At 35.3% G+C, this 24,806-nt stretch overlaps 1 protein-coding gene across 2 annotated transcripts in view; it reads right to left on the reverse strand.

Annotated features, from left to right (window-relative positions):
* Window positions 1-3,432: 3,432 nt before the first annotated feature.
* The window catches only part of RDX (radixin), an 82,339-nt gene continuing 60,965 nt past the window's right edge, over window positions 3,433-24,806 (reverse strand). For both annotated transcript variants that reach the window (XM_061144394.1, XM_061144401.1), the window contains 4 exons: window positions 17,537-17,697; window positions 15,575-15,667; window positions 9,380-9,622; window positions 3,433-8,428 (listed from right to left, as the gene is read on the reverse strand). In XM_061144394.1, the coding sequence (XP_061000377.1) occupies window positions 8,264-8,428; window positions 9,380-9,622; window positions 15,575-15,667; window positions 17,537-17,697 (662 nt within the window). In that variant the 3' untranslated portion in view covers window positions 3,433-8,263. The remainder of the gene's footprint in view (window positions 8,429-9,379; window positions 9,623-15,574; window positions 15,668-17,536; window positions 17,698-24,806) is intronic.

Below are 24,806 nucleotides of genomic sequence, written 5' to 3' on the forward strand. Positions count from 1 at the left end.
TAAATGATACACATGGTGAGATTCTGGGTTCTAATTCAGGTTTTATACTGTTTGGTACTGGTTTTTACACAATGAAGGTATTCTCAATGTATTTTAAGAATACAAATAAACTGCTAAATAAAAGTGATTTGTTTGATTTTGCCCCCATCAACAGAAGTATTTTTCAACTATTTTTTTTTAATTTTTAAATTTTTTAGAAAATTAATCAAAGTGAAAGTCCTAAGAAACTAAAATGTGTGATCATGTAGTACACTTGCAAATTATTAATGAAATTTAAAAGAAAGCAAACATATTCATCAGATTGATTTTTTTACATATATTTTGTCTTGATAGAAAGTACTCTTAAAACACAAATTAAAAAGCTGCAAACTTCTACATTTAATCTATATACCAACGATAAATCAACATATTTTAAAGTTAGTGGGGGGGAACCATCCATCTATAACTCAGATTACCAAAAGATCATACACTTAGATTCAAAATTTTATGGCCTAAAAATTGAGAAGTATATTAAAATTGTCTGGGGGAAATAAGCAAAAATAAGGGGAAAAAAACATATCATTTGGGCTTAAGCACATGAATCAAAAAAAAAAAAAGAAAGTTGATGAGCATAATCAAATGATTCTCAACTTTAAAAAACCTTCAGAAATTTCCAAATTAATTTGTTCAAAGTTGTCACAGTGAAAATTATGTATGTATATTGAGATAATCTTCATTGAGTTGTGTTTTGATATATATACTCCCTTCATCATTATCTGAAAGAACTTTTTCCCCGACCCCTTAAAACCTATTTGAAAAACCTTCAAGTTTCTTCCAGTCACTACATTATTAAGAGTCATCACCAAGCAGGAAGGATACTGATAGAACTGCTCTAAGCACACTTTGCAGTGTTTTTCAACTATAAACAATTCTTAATAATTTAAAAGTACACAGATATTAACATTTGGTCAATACATTCCAATGGAACAATGAGTCTGGAATCTAAACGTCTGTATCTGATCCCAGTGACATGCTCCAAAACAGACATTCTGATTCGGAACCATGAAACCGCTTATAAAACTAGAGCGTAATAGAGTACAACAACCTGTAATAAGAACTCAGAATCTAGTCTATTTGTTCTTGGGTGTTCTTAATTTCCAGCTCTCTTTTCGTCCCACTAAAGAACCCATTCTTAAAAGCTCATGGATAAAATGGAGGTCTTAACTGTCTTCAAAAGACGTTATTTGGAAAACAAGCAGAAGGAAAAACATTACCACATATAGCAAACATGAGAGCAAATTACATCTAAATGTTTCCTTGAAATACTCAGAAGGTAGTAATACCATTTCCATGACCACAGCCTTTCTGCAGGCTAATTACACTACAGCCCTTTCTAGTCCATTGTATAGAGCAGCATGAACTTCCTTTGGAGCAAAGTTCAGTTATTATTCCCTTCTGTAGCTGCATTCCCAAAGGCACCAGATGTCTTCAAATCAAACTAAACCACCTCAGCAGAGGATTAAAGCGCCGTTTAATTCCTGACTCAACCTTCCCTGGCTTTACCATCCTGAAGTCAGTACACAGGAAATTACGTTTTCTATTCCAGTTAAAACAGTCTACTTTCCAATCTCTCTAGACTTTGACCACTCTACGTAATCTCTCTTCTGTCTCATTAATAGTTCCTTCATGAAAATGTGTTTTTTCCTCTTAAAAAAAAACACAAGACTAAAGCACAGACAACAAAAGAAAAATAAACAAATTAAATTTCATCAAAATTAAAAATGCTTGTGCATCAAAGAACACTACTGATAGAATAAAAAGGCAACTCACAGAATGGGAAAATATCTGCACTGATATATCTGGTAATAGGCTAACATCCACAACATATGAAGAACTTCTACAATTCAACAAATATAAAATGGTAAAAACATGAATATACATTTCAGCAAACAAGATACAAATAGTCCATAAGCATAAGAAAAGATGTTCAACACCAGAGAGAAATGCATCATAAGGAAATTAAAATCAAAATCAAAATGAGACACCACTTCATCCACTTGGATTGCTATTAGCAAAAGCAACATGAAAGGGATTTCCCTGGCTGTCCAGTGGTTAGAACTCAGCACTTTCACTGCTGTGGCCTGGGATTCAATCCCTGGTTGGGAAACTAAGATTCTGCAAACAGAGTGGCCAAATAAAATAAAATAACAATTGCTGGTTGAGGATGTGGAGAAACTGGAACTCTTACGCATTGCCAGTGGGAATAGACAATAGTGCAGCTGCTGAGAAAGACAGTATTGGCAAGAAATGAAACACAGAATTACCACATGATTCAGCAATTACATTCCTGGGTATATACTCAAGAACTGAAAGCAGGAACTCAAACGGATATTTGTACACTAATGTACAAAGCAGCACTGTTCACAGTAGTCAAAATGCAGAAATAATCCAAATGTCCATTAACTAATGAATGGATAAGGGAAATGTGGTATATGTGTACGATGGAATATTACTTAGCCTTGAAAAAGAGTAAAACTTTGATATGTCTTACAATACAGATGAACCTTAAAAATATGCTAGGTGAAATAATTTAGATACAAAAAGATAAATACAGGAGTCAGTTCACGTATATGAGGTACCTAGAACTGTCAAATTAAGAAACACAGGAATTAGGATAATGATCACCAGACACCGGGAAAAGGGAGGAATGGGCAGTTAGTATTTAATGGGTACAGAGAGTCTGTTAGGGCTGATGAAAAGCTCTGGAGATGGGATAGCGGTGATGTGTGGTTACACAACAATGTGAATACCCTTAGTGTCACCAAACACTTGAAAATGGTTAAAATGGTAAATCTTATATTTTAATACAATAAAGTAATGAAGATTCAGCTGAATCTTCTACTAACCTTCTCAGTATTGAACACAGATTACTAATTACTATGTACTGACTGGTTGTCAATTGGGTATAAAATGAGTCTTTTTATAAAGTTAGAAAAACTTTTTAAATTGAGCACTTTATTTTTTTAGAGTATCTTTAAATATTGATCAGTGTTTAAAATTTGACCTATAAAATGAAAATTAAGTCATTTATCAGAGAACAACCATACTTAAACTGTACTGTATATTCTTATTCTCTACCAGTTGCTTATTTTCCTCTATTGCTCTTCTTTATGTTGCAGTAGTCTCCTTCATCACACAGTATATCTTTTTATCCAAATTAGCTAAAATTTCAAAGCAAATAATTACATAAATAGAATGATGGCATATAAAATTAAAATGCTACATCTGAATTACATACATTTTAGCGTATAAACAAAAGAAAAGAGAGGAAGGAGGTAGTGTTGCCCTATGAGTCTAAGACATTCATGCATTTTTAGGTCTGTAATATAAAAACATCTTTTTAAGTCACAAATGAGATATAATGGCATACATTATAATACAGTACTAGAAGGCTTTGATATAATAAATCCATATTTTATCAAAAGGAATTTCCCCAAGGATTATTACATAAATCTCAGAAATTCTGATCCCATGTTACCACTAAGAAAATGGACATTTGGCTACATAGACTTAATTAAAGATAAACACCACCAGTCAACTACTTTTAGAAGCAAACTCAATGACATGCATGATTATCAAAGCAAACCTAAATTTTAAAAATGTTCATTAAATAAAACTGAACAATTAAAACAGTAATAAACTACAAGAATGGAAGCAACTGACTAGATATAAGCATGGAGGAATCTGGGCATACAAATACCATGAATCAATAAAATGGTGTTGCCATCTTAAAAGAAATTAGTATTATAACAGATTATTGCAAATGATCCAAGAGATAAGATAAATATTTGAGGTTTCACACTTCAAGATAGTCCAAAACAATGTGTCACAGTCATTCTAATCATACTTCTATATCCTAGAATATAACAACATACTGAATAAAAGTGTATTGGCTAAATGTGTGTGTGTGCGAAGTTGCCTCAGTTCATCGCTAGATGAAGGGCATTTAAGAACCTGGAACTGTTTAGTAGCTAGGGAGCTCCATAGCCAAACATAAGCTTGAATTGAAAGACATGCCATAGGGTAATTATCCTAGTCATAATCTTTAACCCTGAAATTGTGTAAGAAAAAATAAAGAATATTTCAACTCCTAAGGCAGCATGAAAGTGAAAGTCACTCAGTTCTGTCTGACTCTTTGCAACCCCATGAACTATATAGTCCATGGAATTCTCCAGATCAGAATACTGGAGTGGGTAGCTATTCCCTTCTCCAGGGGATCTTCCCAACCCAGGTATCGAACGCAGGTCTCCCGCATTGCCAGCGGATTCTTTACCAGCTGAGCCACAAGGCAAGCCCAAGAATACTAAAGTGGGTAGCCTATCCCTTCTCCAGCAGATCTTCCTGACCCAGGGATCGAACTGGGGTCTCCTGAATTGCAGGCAGATTCCTTACCAACTGAGCTATCAGGGAATCCCCTAAAGCAGCATATGTAACCTCAAATCAGAAAACTTTTGTTATCACAGTTTAAGGGAGGTTGAAATATTGAGGCAGCAAAGCAAGAAGTCATCATCTTTCCAGAGGGAAAATGGCAGCTTTTAAAATCTCTTTAAGATGGAGACATTAACAAATAGGTCCACTAGGAAACAAGGGGAGTTAAAATTAATTGGAAAAGCCAGGGATGAGAAGGTGACAGGCTTTAATATATGGTAGGCCAATTTTTCCTTGCTAACAGTGTAATTACGTGAGGAGTCATATTGCCTTGATGGTTTATGAAGTTATGCTATCTGCTGGATCCACAGTGCTTTTAAAATGTAGTGGAGTATCTGTCATTCTACATGTTAAACACACTGGAATATTTAACAGATTATCTTCTAGTTAAAAAAAAAAAGAATAAAGTACAGAATAAGAACAGCTAAAGTTCTATTTATTTAGAACAAACAAACAAGAGAGAACTAGCAGTGTAGCTCCATATTTAATGTTTCCCGTTATGACAGACAGATATCTGAGCTCTGGTTTACTAATCAGTAAATTAATGCTAAAGGCAATAATCCCTATACTTTCAAGTTTTAGATTTCAAAAAGACTAATTACTTTCATTATGCATGCATACATAAAATGGGATGCTTTGGGACCTAAAAAATCTTTTTATCTTCAATTCTAAAATATCACCAATCAACAGGTTACAAGAGCTGAGACAGAAAGTAATGGTATTTTTAATCATAACATTGGAACTCTTTTCTAATGATAACCAGGAGTGAGTTCTAATCAGTCTACGATAACTTCCTAAGTGCTAATTCTAGTTCTAAGAGAAAAACTCTCAGTTAAAAAGCAAAATCCTGTAACACAAAATTCCCTTTTCTTTTCTAACAGGATCAGAATAAAGAGATCACTACCTGTTTTTGAGAGTAGAAATAATAAAGTGACAAATATTATTACAAACTGAGAAGACACCTGGCTTTTATTTTTCTTAGAATAGATTTATCACTTGTTTCTTTAGGAATAATCTTTATGATTTTTAAGAAGCACTTAGTATATAGCTCTTTAAAAAAATTAACATTTTAACAGTGAGATTAATCAATGACAATGAAATTATTTCTTCCTTAGGAAAACTAAACACTCACTATACAATAAGAGCAATGACTAGAAATCTTATATGATATTCTATCAGGAAGAGGGCTGATTTTTAACAATTTAATTTCTCCAGAAAATTAACAATCACTATTACTTCCATACCAAAAGAGATATATAATTTTGGGGAAAGAGTAAATGTATGAGGATTTTAAACTTTTTCCTATTCACTTCTCATTTTAAAAATATAATAATTTACAGATCTATTAGAGATTATAATTTTCAGGAAATATATATAAGAAATCCATGTTAAATAACAACAGTGAACTGTGAAGGCATGAGCTTTTGTCACTTTATTGTTAATCAATGAATGTTATCCAAAATTATAGATGTAATGTAACTTAATTGTACAACACAAAATTATGCTCATGGGAAAAGCCTGTTGGAATTTACCAAATACTCATTAATATATTTTTACATTGCTATATGAACATGTGCTTCTCAGCTGCTAATAATAAAAGTTATAATTGGTTTAATGAAAACCCATATTGCAAATAGTTGTTCCTGTTTAGAAAAATTCACACAGCTTTAAAAATGGATTAAATCCATTTTAATCCTAATCTACAAATAGATTATAAACAGCAAATATAACTGGTAATTTTTCAACACTGATATCAAACTGAAGTAGGAATGGTAGTGCACACAATTCAAAATGAAGCAAATTAATAAAAATCCAATAGAAATCCAAATTTTCACCTATTATGGCAACTGTTTAATGCTTTGAAGTGAACACATGCTTTAAACCATGAATAGCAGGGCTCACCATCTATTCCTCTCATGTGCTGCAAGAAGCATCCTCTTCCACAGTGTTTTGAAGGATGTGCACAACCACTGTACAACAGTCATTTCAAGGTTAACCAGTTATCTTTTGTCCTACTCAATCCAAAAAATATATTAAATGCAACCTTTCCTCTTCATAATGTCTGCCCAGATTAATCCTTTTAAAGTCAGCAAAATCAAAAAAGCACAAGAGATACTTTCAGACACAACTTAAATCTATTGTGCATGAAAAATGTCTAACAAAATGGCAATTTTAATAGCTAAATGTAAATTTGAACGCATAATACCAGATGGAAAGTAGCTGAACCACACAGAGAAAACAAGGCTTTCCTTATCTCCAAATCTAGGTGTTTTACAGTAAAGAAAATGTTAGAACATGTGAATATTCAACATCTTTTAAACTGGAAAGATTTCTTCGTAAAACATAAATGAAATTAATATAACCTAAAATTATAATTTCTAAAATACAATTAACTAACCAAATTTAAGTATCTTTAGAGACTGAAAAAAATAAGCACAATGATTTAGAAACCAAATATGCTAAAATGATTATGTAATAATTACATCAAGAATGAAGGTACAGACATTCGTCGTATGCTACAAGAGCAACCTCTCTCTCACACATTCACACACACATGTACACACTTCCTCAGATACACAACACCTTTCCAGAAGATAGTATACCAGTGAGAGCTTACAATTTTAATACAAATCAGAGTCCCACACTTCAGTTCAACAAAAAGGCAGTTAAAATTTAGCACTCTTAAGATATTCTGAAGGAAAAGAAATCTCAAAAATATTCCTTTATGATGGAAAGTATCTCTATGTATTATAAAACATATAGCTTACACATTTCACTATGTTTGAATGACCAGTCACTGCAGGTATAGTAGTGAGGTAGTATTACTGTCCCCTCCTTGGGACTGATGTTTTCATACACTGCCCTTCCAGAAAGGTCCAGGGTTTTTTTTTTAATGATGACAATCAATTACCAACAAATGCATAATTTCTTTTATTAAATATCTGTTTTTCTAAATCAATCTATGAAATCTTTCAGAGACAACTGTTATTTGCAGTAGTGTTTCATCAATAAACTTTCCTAGGGAACCACTTACTACCTGCTGTCTATACCTTTGTGCAATCAGTGGGCAAAGAAAACCAAAGGATGACAGGAGATGAAACACCAATCAATCCAGCTCTGTCAAAGAGGATTGTAATTTTAAAAAATCCAATAATATTTTAAATTGAGATTTAAAAAATTAACCACAAGCTGTACACTACACTATTAAACTCTCTAATCCTTTTCATGATTCATAGCCATCTTCTACACAATAATCAAAGACTTTTCACCTATGCTTATTTTAATCACTGCCAATGATTAAAACATGCAGTGCTATGGTTAGAGGGCATATTAAGGTATGAAAAGTACACACTGAGAAAACGTGAATGAGAGAGAATGTGGAAATACATGCAGCTAAAATACGGAAGGAGAAGGAAAGAGTGCTCTACCTAAACACTCATTAAGTCACCATCATCCTGTAAAATGAACAAAGTGCTTAAATCATACACACACATTTGTCAGACATGATAATAAGTGTTAATCTTCAACAGAAAAAAAAAAAGGAAAATGAAAAATGTGAAAAAGGAGGTGATGGAGCACTGTTCTTCATTCCCTGGCCCAAAAGAAAAAGAAAATCAAGCATGGTATCACACTGCCTTAATGTTGAAAAGCTCCCCTTAAATGTCTTTTAGCCACCACAGTCAAACTGGTGTAAGTGCTTTGGCAAGGTGGGATGCATTCCATCACATCCGCAAAGGCCTGCTTTTCTCTGTTGGTGGTTCAGCTTATGAAGAACATGTATGCAAAATAACAGCTCTCACATTGCTTCAAACTCATCAATACGTTGCTTTGTATTGCCTTGCCGAATCTGTCGCAGAGTCTTGTACTTATCACGGCCTGCTTTAACATTCTCAGCATGAAGAACATCATTTTGTGTTTTCTTGGTTTCATCTCTGGCTTGGGCTAATTCTGAACTTAATGCCTGTTTAAAAAATAAAGAGTATGACTACTATTATTTTCTTAGATTAAAAAAAAAATCTACAGAAAAGGTTTAAAGACAAAAATACATATATAACACATCTTTGACTTTGTACTACATTAAAATTTCCACTGTGAAATCTTTTTCTTTAAATTGTTTAAGTTTGTTGTACTTTTAGTAATGGTGAGAGGTAGTGCTTAGAGAGGAATACCCATGACCTTTCATTTCTATACTTTGCAACTATGATGATTTGTGTGTTATTTTAAATTTCCTTAACCTTATCATCTAATACTTGAAATGACTTAGAAGGGTTCAATGTAGCCATTATGGTTGGTATTACCATAAGATCTAAAATCTATACCACAAGAGAAACTTTCTCCAAAAGGATATTAGTACCACTATCACCTCATTTTCCTTATTAATATTTAAAGATTTCACAATTTAAAACTTAGAGAACTTATTTTAGTAAGTTCTCCAACGGGTATAATAATACTAAAATTTACTATTTTGACCTAATTATATACATTTAATAAGCTGATCTTTTGCCATTACAAAATCCGAACAAAAAATTTAGATTCTGTAATGTCTTACAGGTAGTCTATTAAATTATCATTGCTTTATATGTATACTGTTTAAAAACAAAATTTGTTTCTTAAACACAGTATTAACATTATGTTCTACTTTTTAACTATAATTAACTATAGTTAAAAGCTATAATTAAATAATAACTTACTAATTAAGATCTCTACACAAGGCTAACAAACATCTGGTAACAAGGACATACAAAGGAAAAAATAATATGCCTGTAGGCCAAGTACTTACAAACCAATCACAAGGCCAGCTAGAGCTAAAGGTTTCCAAAGATCAAGTATTCCTTTTTAGTAAGTTTGTCTTAACAAACGGGGGAAATGCAAACTATATTTAAATGTGCATACAAACTGCAAATTTAAATACCTGAAGTTGCTTTTTAACACGTTCATTTTTCTGTGTTTCTGTCACACGTTCCTCCTCACTTCTATGGTTCATTACCCCATCATTTGATAATTCAGCGCTAGCCTCGGCGTTATTCTCATCATGCTCGTCATGTTCATTTTCAGTTGGAGGAATGACTGGTGGTGGTGGAGGCGGAGGCGGGGCAGACATCACAGTCTTTAACTCTTCTTTGGTCTTTTCCAAGTCTTCCTGGGCTGCAAAAGCCTAAACATAAAAATAAGCTTATCAGCAACTTACTTTGAAAACCAGTAATTAAAAGTCATCCTTTCTTTCTGTATGTCAAGATAATAAAAACAAGCCCCACTGATAGAAGTTTATTTTCAGAATTAAAGACACCACTGTGCAAACCCTAATAAAACTATTAATTCTAGCAAGGATTATCAATTGCTGCTAAAATTGTTGTACAAATGATTGATGAGAATCGGATATAGATATAATGACAAAGAAATCCACATGTGATAGATTACATTTTAGCAATGATAAAATATAATCAGACATGGGAAGAATAAGACTGTTATTACTCTAATCCCAAAATCAGTTAAAATAACTAATGGGGGGCTAATCAGGTATTAAGTGTCCTCTGATATAATACAACAGGAAATATCAAACATCACCAATTATCTGAGTGATTATACCGTGCTTGGTTGCCTGGAAAAGTCCTGATGTAATTATTAACACTCCCTTTCACTCTCAAAAAGTGTTCCAGTTTGGATAATAAATTATATGAAAGTTTCATTTATGAGACATCATAGCCAGAAACTTCTAACTTGAATCCTTCAAGGTTTTAGATTTATCTTTTAGCTTACAAGAATAATGAAGGAAAAAAGAAAAGCTGAATGACACCATAAGGAAACTAGAAAAATACAGAAGGAGGGATAATCTGCGGATCCTTTTAATAAATCAGTATCACAAAAAGAAGAACCGTCCTACTAAAAGAGACAGAGCAAACAAACGCAAGGCAAAGTCCTACTTTGGACACTGGCTTGGCAAACTAGCTATAATAGACTTTTTGGGTCAATTCTGAATACTGTGTGCTCAGAAATATACCCACGCATATATGGTTAATTAACTTACAACAAAGCAGTCAAGAATATAGATTGGAGAACGGAAACTAGACAGCCACATGCAGAAGGATGAAACTGGACACCTATGGTACACACCACAGAGAAAAATCAACCCAACATGGATCAAAAGATTTGAACATAGGACCTGAAACCATAAAACTTCTCAAGAAAATATAGACAGTAAGTGCCTTGATATAGGTCTTTGTAGTAAATTTTTAGATTTGACACGAAAAGCTAAAGCAATACAAACAAAAACAAACAAGTGGGATGACTTTAAACCAAAAGGCTTTGCAAAGCAAAATATATATATATATGTACGTATATATATCAAGAATATGAAAAGGCATGATACAAAATGGGAGAAAATATATGTGAATGATAGGTCTGATAAGGTGTTAATACCCAAAATATGTGAAGAATTCATACAGCTCAACAGAAAGAAAAAAAAAAACCCTAATAGTATTTTCTAAAAACAAGCAAATGATATGAATAGACTTTTTTTATAAAGAAGATAGAGATGGCCAACAGGCCCATGGAAAGATATTCAACATCATTAATCATCAGGGAAATGCAAATCAAAACCACAATGAGATAACACATCATATCTGTAAGAATGGCTATTATCAAAAAGACAAGAAATAACAAGTGTTGGTAAGGACGTGGAAAAAAGGAACACTTGATCACCTTCACTGGGAATGTAAACTGGTGTAGCCACTGTGGAAAAGAGTATGAAGATCCCTTAAAAAATTTAAAAACAGACTACTATATATAATCCAGCTATTCTACTTCTCAGTATTTATCCACAGGAACAAAATGCTAACTCGAGAAGAAATATACATCCCCCCAATATGTTCACTGCAGCATTATTTACACAACAGCCAAGATATGGAAGAAACCTAAGTGCCCATCAGTAGATGAACAGATAAAGAAAAGGCAGTATATGTATATTGTATTGTTGTTCTTTCATCACTAAGTTGTGTCTGGCTCTTTGCAACCCCATGGACTGTAGCTTGTGAGACTCCTCTGTCTGTAGGAGTGTCCATGCAAGAATTACTGGAGTGGGTTGCCATTTCCTTCTCCAGGGGAAATTCCTGACCCAAGGACTGAACCCAGGTCTCCTGCATTGCGGGCAGACTGTTTATTGCTGAGCCACCAGGGAAGTCCCCATACAATGCAAGTATAAATATAAATACAATATGTTCAAATATTAAGATTTTGGATTTCCAAAATCTTAAGATACTGGATTTCCATCCAGTACACATATACAGTGGAATATTATTCAGCTATAAAAAAAGAAAATACTGCCATTTGCAACACAGATGGACCTTGAGGGTATTATGCCAAGTAATACAAGTCAGACAGAAAAAAAATCAAATTACCACATGATCTCACTTAAATGTGGAATCTAAAAAATCAAAAAACAAACAAAAAAACTGAGCTTATGGATACAGAGAACAGACCAATGGTTACCAGAAACAGAAGTGGAAGAGGAATGGGAAAAGGGAATTAAAAAGTACAAACTCCCATGTAAAAAATAAATGAGTCATGGGGATATAATATACAGTATTATATGGACTAATATGCACTATAGTTAAATATACTCTATATATTTCAAGGTTGCTAAGAAAGCAAATCTTAAAAGTTTATATTACAAGATGAAAATTTCTGTAGCTATATGATGATGGATGTTAACAAGACTTACCATGATGATCATTTCACAACAGATACAAATACCGAACCATATTATACACCTGAAAATACATTATATGTCAATTATATCTAAATGAAAAACTTTTGAATATAGTCTAAGATGAGATGAAAACTGACTAAAATGAAACAGTATGTACAGAATGAGCTCACTCTGGACATACAAATGTATTGTTGCTGTTCAGTCACCAAGTCATGTCCAACTCTTTGCAACTCCACGGGCTGCAGCACGCCAGGTTTCCCTGTCCCTCACTATCTCCCGGAGTTTGCCCAAGTTCATGTCCATTGCATTGGTGATACCATCCAACCATCTCATCCTCTGTCACCCTTTTCTCCTGCCTCCAATCTTTCCATGCATTCTGGGTCTTTTCCAATGAATTGGCTCTTCACATCAGGTGGCCAAAGTACTGGAGCTTCAGCTTCAGCATCAGTCCTTCCAGTGAATATTCAGGGTTGACTTCCTCTAAGATTGACTGGCTTGATATCCTTTCTGTCCAATGGACTCTCAAGAGTCTTCTCCAGCATGACAGCGCAAAAGCATCAGAGTTCAAAAGCATCAATTCTTCAGTGATAACCAATGTACATGTATACACATACATGCATTCAATATGTCAGCAAATTTGGAAAACTCAGCAGTGGCCACAGGACTGGAAAAGGTCAGTTTTCATTACAATCCCAAAGAAGGGCAATGCCAAAGAATGTACGAACTACCACACAACTGCACTCATTACACATGCTAGCAAAGTAATGCTCAAAATCCTTCAAGCGAGGCTTCAGTAGTACATGAACCAAGAACTTCCAGATGTACAAGCTGGGTTTCAAAAAGGCAGAGGGACTAGAGATCAAATTGCCAACATTAACTGGATCATGGAGAAAGCAAGAGAATTCCAGAAAAATATCTACTTCTGTTTCACTGACTACACTAAAGCCTTTGATTGTGTGGATCATAACAAACTGTGAAATATTCTTAGAGATGGGAATACCAGGATCACCTTACCTGTCTGAGAAACCTGTATGCAGGACAAGAAGCAACAGTTAGAACCAGACATGGAACAACAGATTGGTTCAAAATTGGGAAAGGAGTCTAAGGCCGTATACTGTCACCCTGCTTACTTTAGCTTGTATGCAGCGCATATCATGTGAAATGCCAGGCTGGATGAATCACAAGCTGGAATCAAGATTGCCAGAGAAATATCAACAACCTCAGATATGCAGATGACACCACTTTAATGGCAGAAAGTGAAGAGGAACTAAAGAGCCTCATAATGAGGGTGAAAGAGGAGAGTGAAAAAGCTGGCTTAAAACTCAACATTCAAAAAACTAAGATCATGGCATCCAGTTCCATCAGTTCATGGCAAATAGAAGGTGAAAAAGTGGACGCAGAGACAGATTTTATTTTCTTGGGCTCCAAAATCCCTGGGGATGGTGACTGCAGCCATGAAATTAAGATGCTTAGCTTCTTGGAAGGAGAGCTATGAGAAACCTAGACAGCGTATTAAAAAACAGAGATATCACTCCGCCAACAAAGGTCTGTGTAGTCACTTATGGTTTTTCCAGTAGTCATATACGGATGTGAGAGTTGAACCATAAAGAAGGTTGAGAGCTTTAGAACGGATGCTTTTGAATTGTGGTGCTGAAGAAGACTCTTCAAAGTCCAGCAAGGAGATCAAACCTGAATATTCACTGTTAAGGACTGATGCTGAAACTACAATATTCTGGGCACCTGATGGGAATAGCCAACTCACTGGAAAGACCATGATGCTGGGAAAGACCAAGGGCAGAAGGAGAAGGGGGCAGCACAGGATGAGAGGGTTAAATAGCATCACTGACTCAATGGACATGAACTGAAGCAAATTCCTGGAGACAGGGGAGCAGAGGAGCCTGGCATGCTGCAGTCAATGGCGTCACAAAGCATCGGGGCACAACTCGGTGACTGAATAACAGCAACACCCATGTGCACATAGGAGAAGATCCTGGAAGGATATGCACTGCGATGTTAAAGTACTGATCCTAGTTTGTGGGAATGTGGTTTTTCTTTTACGTGCATTTTCTAAATTCTATAATTCACAAGATGTGTTTCTGTGATACATTATTTTTATAAGTTTATGTGTCCCCGAAGTTCATAAATCATTCCTAAGAGGAATCTATACAATTCTAACAAAGGAAGTGTTAACAAATATGTTAACAATGCTTTCACTCTTGTGGAGTTCTATGTACATATATGGGCTTCCCATGTCGCCTGCCAATGCAGGAGATGCAAGTTTGATCCCTGAGTCTGGAAGATCCCCTAAAGAAGGAAACAGCAACCCACTCCAGTATTCTGGCCTGGGAAATCCCATGGACAGAGGAGCCTGGAGGGCTACCGTCCATGGGGTCACAGAAGAGTCAGACACGACTTAGCGACTAAACAACAACATGTACATATATACGTAACTCTCAATATAAAAAACTCCCCTATGAAATCCAAAGTGCTACAAAGAAAATTTAAGAGTGAAAGAAAACCATTTTAGCTAGTAAGTACATGTTGTTGTAGAAAAGTCACAGAACTATATACCTTTGAGTGTAAAAAATTATTATTATAGTTTCATTTAAAAGTTTAAAGTCTGAATTAATTCTCCTATCCTATATTCCCCACCCTTCCAAGTAAAGCCTAATTTCTCACTTTTTTGCCATTTCAGACAACAGTGGTTTCACATACTGGAACTAGAAATCTCAGTATCATTTGATTACATTCTTCTAATTCAACTTTATAGCCAATCACTTGGTTGCCACGCCCCTTTGAATCTGTCAAAAACTGTCCTTCAAAAATTCCTGTCCCTCTTTTGTCAATGTCACATCCTTAGTGAGTCATTAGCTCGTAAGCAATCCTGCCTACTATCCTAATCCATCCATCATTCTGATTGCTGTTTTGAAATCTTAGAGTCCAAAGTCTACAGATACTTCCCAACATCTTTCCTTTGAGCAGGGCGTTTACTTAAAGCCTTTCACAGCTTAATGACCTCTCAAACTTTCTAGCCTCGACTCTCAAAGTTCCTAAAATCAGATTTTTCCTATGCTCATTCAATTCCTACAATCTGGAATGACTACCTCCTCAGTTCCCATCTTTTCTACCCCCAAACTGAATGTCATTCAAGAGCCAGCTTAAACTTTTAAGGGTGGGTGTCCCCAACACCTGCCTCATTCCTACAGAATCTAACACTTCTGTGTTCCCAAAGTAGTTATTAGCTTTCCTCACTAGATTAATATTAAAATACAGTACGTACACATTCATACAGTGGTATCTCTTCCCCTCTAAATCATGACTGTATCTTAATCTCTATAAATTCAGCATATGCTGGGTACAAAATAAGTGTTCGGTAAATGATAGTGATGAACAAATGATTACTTTGTGTTGCCACTCAGTAGCTTCCTCTTCCTTTTTCTTCTTGGCTTCCTCGAGAAGTGCAATCTTGGCAGTGAATTCGGCAAGTTCTGCTGCCTAAAATAAATTAGACAATTACCAATATTAAGAAACATAACAGTTTCGATAATTTAAGTCAAAAAAACTTTAATATACATGAACTGTTTTTCCCTTTTTGGACACGTCATGTGGCTTTTCAGATTTTAGTTTCCCCACCAAAGACAGAACCCATGCCCCCTGCAGGGGAAGTGTAAAGTCCTAACCACTGGATTGCCAGGGAATTCCCACATGGACTCTTTTTATATGTTTCTCATAGAGCCTTCTGTTTAAAAAAAAAAAAAAAAAAAGGAACTATTTCTTTAAGATGATAAATATCTTATTTGTATTATAAGCTCATAAGGAAACAAAGTGAGCTTTTTTTATTATTCTATGTACACAAAGTTACTCCTGTTTTTATAGCAAGAACCTAGGAGCTACTTTTTAACTTTCATCAATAAAATATTTGCTAACAAGGAAAAAAAAATTGTTTACATAATGCTTTTTACAGCACTTTGTCAAATAATCTCATTTGACTCCTTAATTAGGTGACTTTACTCCATTTTTTCAAAGGGAGGGATCTGAGACTCAGAAAGACCCAAAGACATAGAGCAAGGAAATACCTAAACCAATATTTAAATCCCAATTCTTCTAGGTGTCATGCATACTCATCATTTGCAGGTCCACTAAATACACACAAAAAAATCCAACCATGACCCATCTTATAGTCAGCCTATGATCATCTTATAAAATTTAGAATATACATAACGGCAATTTGTCTAAAGCAAAACACACCAGTAGCTTATACAAAATCTAAGTGGATCAGTATCCTTTGTTAGCTACAGGCTCTATGTAGCTTTTATGGTTTTATTTCTAGGTTTCTTTTTAAAAGAAGAAATAAACATTTTAGGCTCATTTCCAAACTTTGTCATTAAGTTACTTGTATCTCTGGTTTGCTTTAAAGAAAGTATAATATGCCTTATTTTACAGAAGTTTTTTGTTTGTTTTTTTTCAGTTTCCATTATCTGAACTTGTTTTCTTATTTTACTAGTCCTCACTGGCAAACAAAATTTTTACTGCTGATTTTGGGTACAACACACTTCTGGCAGTGGCTACACAATATTGATCATTTATTTATTACAGTAAATAAATACTGAAACCTCCAAACTGTCTATTTTTACACTGGTACTACCTTTACGATGACAGGTATTCCTCTGTCTGAATACAGAAAACGGTTTTCATGTTTGTTATTCTACTTACTGCTTTTAAAATACATTCAAATAAAAAGATATTTGAATGTATTTTAGGAGTTCACGTTTCAGCTTCCCTGGTGGCTCAGCTGGTAAAGAATCTACCTGCAATGAAGGAGACCTGGGTTCAATCCTGGGGCTGGGAAGATTCCCTGGAGAAAGGAACGGCTACCAACTCCAGTATTCTGGCCTGGAGAATTCCATGGCCTGGATAGTCCACGAGGTCACAAAGAGTAGGACACGACTGAATGACTTTCACAAAGGTATGTCTTTGCAGTGAGTGCAGACATACCATAGTGAGGAGAGCTGAAAACACATTTAACCAACACCTTTGTGTTCAGAGGGCTTCCCAGGTGGCTTAGCGTTGGAGTCCACCTATGCAGGAGACACAGGGGATGCGCCAGTTTGATCCCTGGGTCGGGAAGATCCCCTGGAGGAGATAGCAACCCACTCCAGTATTCCTGCCTGGAGAATCCCATGGACAGAGGAGCCTGGCAGGTTATCGTCCAAAGGGTTGCAAAGAGCTGGACACGACTGAGCACTAAGCATGGAAGGATGCATTTGTGTTCAGAGAATATATAGTCTGAAACTGTGGGACTGATTTTATCCATGCTTTTGTCTCAGTTTTTCTTTTTCCCTAATAGAACCCAGGTTCCCTTACCAGCTGCTCCTGATTCTTCATCTGGTCGGCAGCCTGTTTCGCTAGAGCAGACTTGGCCTCTTCAGCAGCTCGACGCTCCTTTTCAAGCCTTTCTGCTTCTTCTTTTGCTCGTTTTCGTTCCTGGTCCAATTCTAGAGCTTTTCGAGTCTGTTCTTCCAATTCTGTCAAATATATGTATTCCCCAAAACAATGATTAATTCTAATTTTCTCATTATGAAAAGAAGCTGAAACAGTAGCAAGGAATATAATCTGTACAGTTTTTAAAAAACAGCACATCTTTACATGAACATACACCCGTATGTTAACTTGAAAAAGGCCTAATACATTTCAAAACTCTATTTACACTCCAAAAATGCAAAGAAGTGAAAATTCTTTATAACTCAAGTTATAACTCTAGAAACATATCCTTTATTTTTAAAAAATACTCTCTCCAAAAGAGAACCCTCCTACACTGTTTGTGGGAATGTAAAAACTGGTACAGCTACTATGGAGAACAGTATGGAAGTTCCTCAAAAAACCAAAAATACAACTATCATATGACCCAGAAATCCCACTCCTGGGCATATACCCAGAGAAAACCATAATTTAAAAATATATATGCACCCCAATGTTCGCTGCAGCACTATTTACAACAGCCAAGACATGGAAGAAACCTAAATGTCCACAGACAAAGGAATGGATAGAGAAGATGTGGTGCATATAGACAATGAAGTATTACTCAGCCATAAAAAGAACACAGTGATGCCATTTGCAGCAATATAGATGGACCAGAGATTGTCAGACTGAGTGAAGTAAGTCAAAGAAAAACATATCATATGATATTGCTTATATGTGGAATCTAAACAAAAGGGTACAAATGAACATATTTACAAAACAGAAGTCAAGTCACAGATGGAGAAAACAAACTTATGGTTACTAGGGGCTGGGGGCTGGGGGTGGTATTTGGACTGACATATACACACTACTATATGTAAAACAGATAATAAGAACTTGTGTGTATAGCACAGGGTACTCGATTCAATACTGTGTAACGGACCATATGTTAAGAGTCTTAAAAAAAAAAAGAGGGGATATATGTATAACTGACTCACTTTGCAGTACACCTAAAACTAACACAACATTGTATATCAATTACACTTCAATGAAAATGCAAAAAAACAAATACTCTCTCCACACTTTGAGAAGAGATATACTGCTCTTTTTAAAGTTTTTACTTCGTTCATGCTGGGTGCTCGTTGTGGCGTGTGGGCTTACTTGAGTTGCAGCACAGGAGCTCTACAGGACTTGGGCTCAGGAGTCGCGGTGCTCAGGCTCTCTAGTTGGGGCGTCCAGGTTCAGCTGCCTCGTGCCATGTGGGATCTTAGTTCCCTGACCAGGGATCGAACCCATGTCCCCTACACTGGAAGGCAGATTCTTTACCACTGGACCAACAAGGAAGTTCCCTCTCCAGAGTTTTGACCAAACAAGCTGCCGTCTATTTCAAAAATCTATAAAATACCACACTTTAAAACTTGTGGAAATTTTTACTTATCTAAACTAAGTATTAGATAAGTAAACCCAAGAAATTAAGACTGAAAACAATACTGACTCAAATAGAAATTTTGATGTGGATTTTATGAATTACTGAAAAATTTGAATTATTAGTACACATCCATTCCTCAAGCAGGAAGATAAGAAAATAGTATTTGGTGATGAATGAGATGAATTTTAATCCTTAAGTATACAGATCATAAAGTTAATTCTCTTATTCTAATGAGCTGAGTGAGAAAGGAAAATATTACTAGCATAAAGCCAAAAGAGTTTAAATCAGTTTGAAAGTACTAATTTTAAATATTAATTCTGACAACCTGTGTTAAGTAGCAAAGACATCTGCGACAGAAGACAAGAGAATGTCGTCTATGAAGGTGGGTGCAATGTCCTACAAAGGATTGACTCTCCCATTCTGTATACTTCAGAGAAGGGGAAAACCTAAAAATCTATATGTCAAAAGGTTTGAAATCTAACTGTCACGTACAAATCACCTTACTGTTCTTAAGTTTGCTGTTTTTGGTCAGAACTAAGTAAAGTAACTACAGTTACAACTTGGGAGGGTTTGAGAAGACTGGGAAGAAAAATGACTTTAAACTCTAGATAAAGTGAAAAATTCTATGTGGCTATTTGACTATAAAGATGAAATGTATGTAACAAAGGATGTTACTGAAGCTAAATTCTAAAAATAATTCATTTTACTATTTGTCTTCTAAAACTTAGACATCAGAGCTAGCTAACCCATCTAACTCTTCTTAGAATATTCTATCTGGTTTACTGACATATAAAATAAAACTCACAAAGTTCATGGCTTTATCCTTCTTCTAAAAAAGCAACCAACTAATAAGAAAAGTTTACAAATGAAAACAAAGCTTTCTCTCATAATAAAAATTCTTTCTGTACTATGATACAATAAAGAAAAATAAGTCTGAGTTACAAAGTTAAATTTCAAAATAAAGATTTCCCAGTATTCTTCATTTTCTATCAGTTTTTTTTTTTTTTTTTTTGTAGTATTAATTTGAGGAACAGTACATAAAGCAATGATTGCTTTGTGGTATATTAAGAAATATGTACATAAGTCTAATTTTTTAAACGTTGAGAAATACACTGAAAACTTCAAATCTACTCTAGCCTCTTCCAGAAAGTAAGATTTTGTGCCATACATCTCACAAAGATCCTCCTGCTTTCCCTTCCAGTGAACTATAATTTGTAAACTATGACTCACTGACCAAACCCAACCCAATATCTTTTTTTTGTAAATAAAGTTTTACTGGAGCTCACACCCTCATTCATTTAGGTATTATATATGACTGCTTTCATGCTGCAGTGGCAGAGCTGAAAGCTGTAACAGATCATGTGGCCTGCAGAGCCTAAAATATTTACTATCAAACCCTTTACAGGAGTTTGTGAAACCATGAATTACTGTATTTCAGGAGTTCCCTGGCAGTCCAAAGACTAGGACGTGGTGCTTTCACCGCCTTGGGCCTGGGTTCAAGCCCTGGTGGAGGGAACCAAGATCCCGCTAGCCATGTAGCACAGCCAAAAAAAAGAAGAGAGTATTTCTATGAAACAAACATCCCTCCAGACGTTGGATCAAGTCAGAAGCGCTTGAGAAGGATTAGATAAGCAAGGTGAATAACATAATGTTTTTATCCATCTGGGTCATAAAAATCTAGAACTTACAATTTTTGAGGATTTGTCAAGTGGTAAAGTCAAGGAATCTGGCTTCTTTTAGAATCTCAGCTCTTTCAGGATGAAGGGGAAAAGCTTCCAGAATAGATTGCTTCTCTCACTAACAGCACACAACATACTGATGTAGATGGTTATGGAAGCTAAATTAGGAGTAGACCAGGAAAGTTATTCTAAGTTCAAGCTAATAAAATTTGTGAAAGCTTCTCCTTCTCAATGAGGTGTGAATACAAGTACCACTTGATTTTGACAAGTCTAAGACTTTACAAGCCAAATGATCTCTAATGTTACTCCCAAGGGCAAAGATTGGAAACTATAAAATGGGAACAGTTATAAGTAAAAAATATATTAATAAAAAAAAATCTCAGAACAATTATAGATTTTTTCTCTTCCTCTTTCCAGTCTAGGGCAATAGTTCATTTTTACACTGGAGGAAGAACTAATAGATATTATAAAACAAAAGCAAATAAAAGTCCTATTATTAAAATTCTTAGAAATCACAGAAAAAGAATATGATCATAAATTACCTGATGAAAAAGCAACTTTAAAGTATCTGTACTACATCTAAGCAATGAAGTATTGTGTTATTGTAAAAAAGGAAGATACCTTTGAATACGTATGGACTTTCAAGACTATGTTAATTGAAAACAGCAAGGTGCAATTAGTTTAAGAAGTGTAGAGAAAAGCATATCTTGGTGTGTATATCATGTACTTGCTTATTTTTATATACAAAAAATGGTATATAATAGTCCTAGCAGAGCGGAATAAAGGCAGAGCCTACAATATTCTATCAAGCTAAGAAAACAGAGATCTAGACTCTGGAGCTGCCAAAGCATCCAAGACTTGAAAGGACAAGATCCTGAAAAGAAATAAATAGAAAAGTCTCAAAATCTGTGCGTTATTTCCCCTCAGGATATTTGCCAACTCCTAAAATGTACACAAATGAGCTCAGATGCTACAGAAACAAGCAAAAAGTAGCTGTCAGAGCGCAAAGAGCTCATCCGAGAAATTAACAACCTCTTGTAGTTTGGGAATCAAAGGCTGGATTCGAGGCCCTTTAAGATGATAGAACTGTCCCAGTAAATACTCAAGTCTCTCAGATGATGCCCCCCAAGTGGCTACAGACGCAATAAGGGAAAACCAGAAAGAGACCAACCTTAGCAAAGCCTGAAACCCAGCACAACTCCGTCAAGGTGATCTGCACATATTCTGCCTGTCAAAATAAAAATCCTCTCTAAAAAATTAAATCCTCTCTAAAAGAAAATGTAAGCCTTTCCTGGTGGCTCAGATGGTAAAGAATTTGCCAGCAGTGCAGGAAACCCAGGTTCAATCCCTGGATTGAGAAGATCCTCTGGAGGAGGGAATGGCAACCCACTCCAATATTCTTGCCTGGAGAATCCCATGGAGGAGCCTGATGGGCTATGGTCCATGGGGTTGCAAAGAGTCAGACACAACTGAGTTACACTCGCCCCCCACCCCCACCAGCCCTGAAGGAAAATAACACCATCTAAAGTCTCTATAGCCTAACAAAAATAAATGAAAAATAAAATAAAATAAAGTCTCTATAGCTCTTTTATATACAGTGTCGTGCATCTAATCAAAACTACCAGGCATACCAGATAGGACCAAATGAGGCCCTTTAAAATCCCCTCTTCCACCCCAAAAAGGGAAAACAGACTACAGAACAGGTCCATAAATTAGCCAGACACTGGAGTTAACAAGCAAGGTTATTAAAAGAACTATGACTGATACTGCTCATTTAGGAGAACTGGAAAAAAAGCAAAGCATGAGGAAAGAATCAAAAGCCAGACGAACACTGGCAATAATGCAGAAATGGATTTTCAGAAGTCCAAAAAACCCTCTGCAAAGACACCAAGGGCTAGAGTCCCATTTGTAACTATAAAAATTCAATTTATCAATCTTTTTCTTATGGCTATGAACACAGTCTTTCCTTTACTACCTTCTAGAAACTCCACACCACCTTTACCCTTAAGCTCACCATCTACAATCACTTCACAAAGACAACCAGCTAAACGCTTAGCTCTTTGACAGAGACTAAACACACTGCTAATTTTATTTTAGCAAAACAGTGAGCCACACACTAGAATCATGCATTAAAGGAGAAAAAAGAAGCTGAACTTCCTCTCCTGGATTTTCCATTTCCAGAGTATCTTCTCCAGGAGCTCTCTATTCAAAAAAGTATTGTGAATAACTAGAATATGAAGTCACAAAAGACTGGAGGAAAGGAATAGTTATATAGCAAACAAAGAGAAAACTTCCAATCTAGGAATGAACCAGGAAGTGCCATCACCTCACAATACTGTGGGAGAGGGTTTACTCTGTGAAACAGCAGCATATTCAGATTTAAACAGAAGAGCCTAGTCTTAGCAGATATTAAACTCTTCTTTAGACATTAGATGTCTTCTTATAAACTAAATGGCTCTCTACTAAGTTTTTCAAGTAATTAATATGTTCCATTTCTCAACTTCAGTATTTTACAAGTATATAACATATAACCATTAACAACTAATACCATAAAAGATTAAAGATAAAACATAATAGCCAGGACATGGAAGCAACCTAGATGCCCATCCGCAGATGAATGGATAAGGAAGCTGTGGTACATATACACCATGGAATATTACTCAGCCATTAAAAAAAAAAAGAATTCCTTTGAATCAGTTCTAATGAGATGGATGAAACTGGAGCCCATTATACAGAGTGAAGTAAGCCTGAAAGATAAAGAACATTACAGTATACTAACACATATATATGGAATTTAGAAAGATGGTAATAATAACCCTATATGCAAAACAGAAAAAGAGACACAGATGTACAGAACAGACTTTTGGACTCTGTGGGAGAAGGCGAGGGTGGGATGTTTCGAGAGATCAGCATCAAAACATGTATATTATCAAGGGTGAAACAGATCACCAGCCCAGGTTGGATGCAGTGCCTGGTGCACTGGAAAACCCAGAAGGATCGGGTAGAGAGGGAGGTGGGAGGGGGGATCGGGATGGGGAATACATGTAAAACCATGGCTGATTCATGTCAATGTATGACAAAAACCACTACAATATTGTAAAGTAATTAGCCTCCAACTAATAAAAATTAATGAAAAAAAAAAGAAATGTACCCAATTGGGAATAAAAAAAATTTTACTTAAATTGTACTTTATATTATTTTACAAAAGAATTGAATAAAATCAGTATTAAAGTAAAAAAAATAAATAAAGTAACACGGCAGCCCAGAGTTACCTTGTCTTTGAAAGATGCTTCCCACCATTTTATTGTATACTTATGACATATTTATGAGACACATCAGTTAAAAAATCTTTTCAGATACAACTAGTAAATTAACTCTGTGGCACTGGCAATACAACAGGCAAACTAGTAGGTGGAACAAAGTCTAGAAATAGACTCATACATACAGACTTCTGGATTTGTGACAAAGGTAATGCTATGTATGGTGCAAAGTCTTAGCAATAAATGGATCTGGGTCAGTAAGAAATACATATGGGTAAAAAATAAACCTTGATCCTTACAAAAGTCACATATATGGACTATGGACCAAAATGTGAAAGGTAAAACAAAGTTTCTAGAAGGTAATAAAGAATAATACATTCATAATCATAAGGAAAAAGAGTGATAAATGGAGCTTAAAGTTGGCTATCTTTTCATTAAAAGACACCAACCATTAAGAGAGTAAAAAGGTAAACCATGGAGAGATTTTTTTTAAAAATACATGTAAAGGTTTCCTTTACATGGTCAATAGGATCAACAGATCAATAGGAAAAAGAAGAAAATCCAATATTTTTTTTGAATGGGCAAAACAAGTGAAAAGGCACTTCAGAGAGAGCTGTAAGAATTTGCTAAGGTGCTCAAAGTCATCAGTCATCAAGGAAATGCATTGTAATAACTGTATTCACAGAATGGCTAAACAAACAAAAAAGAAATCCCGACAATAATGAGTGGTAGATGTAATGATGTAGATGTAGAGCACTGGGAGGAATGAAAATTGATACAACCACTTTAGGGAAACTGATGGCAATATC

Source organism: Dama dama, chromosome 1 (genome assembly GCF_033118175.1).
Source record: "Dama dama isolate Ldn47 chromosome 1, ASM3311817v1, whole genome shotgun sequence".
Taxonomy (NCBI): Eukaryota; Metazoa; Chordata; class Mammalia; order Artiodactyla; family Cervidae; genus Dama; species Dama dama.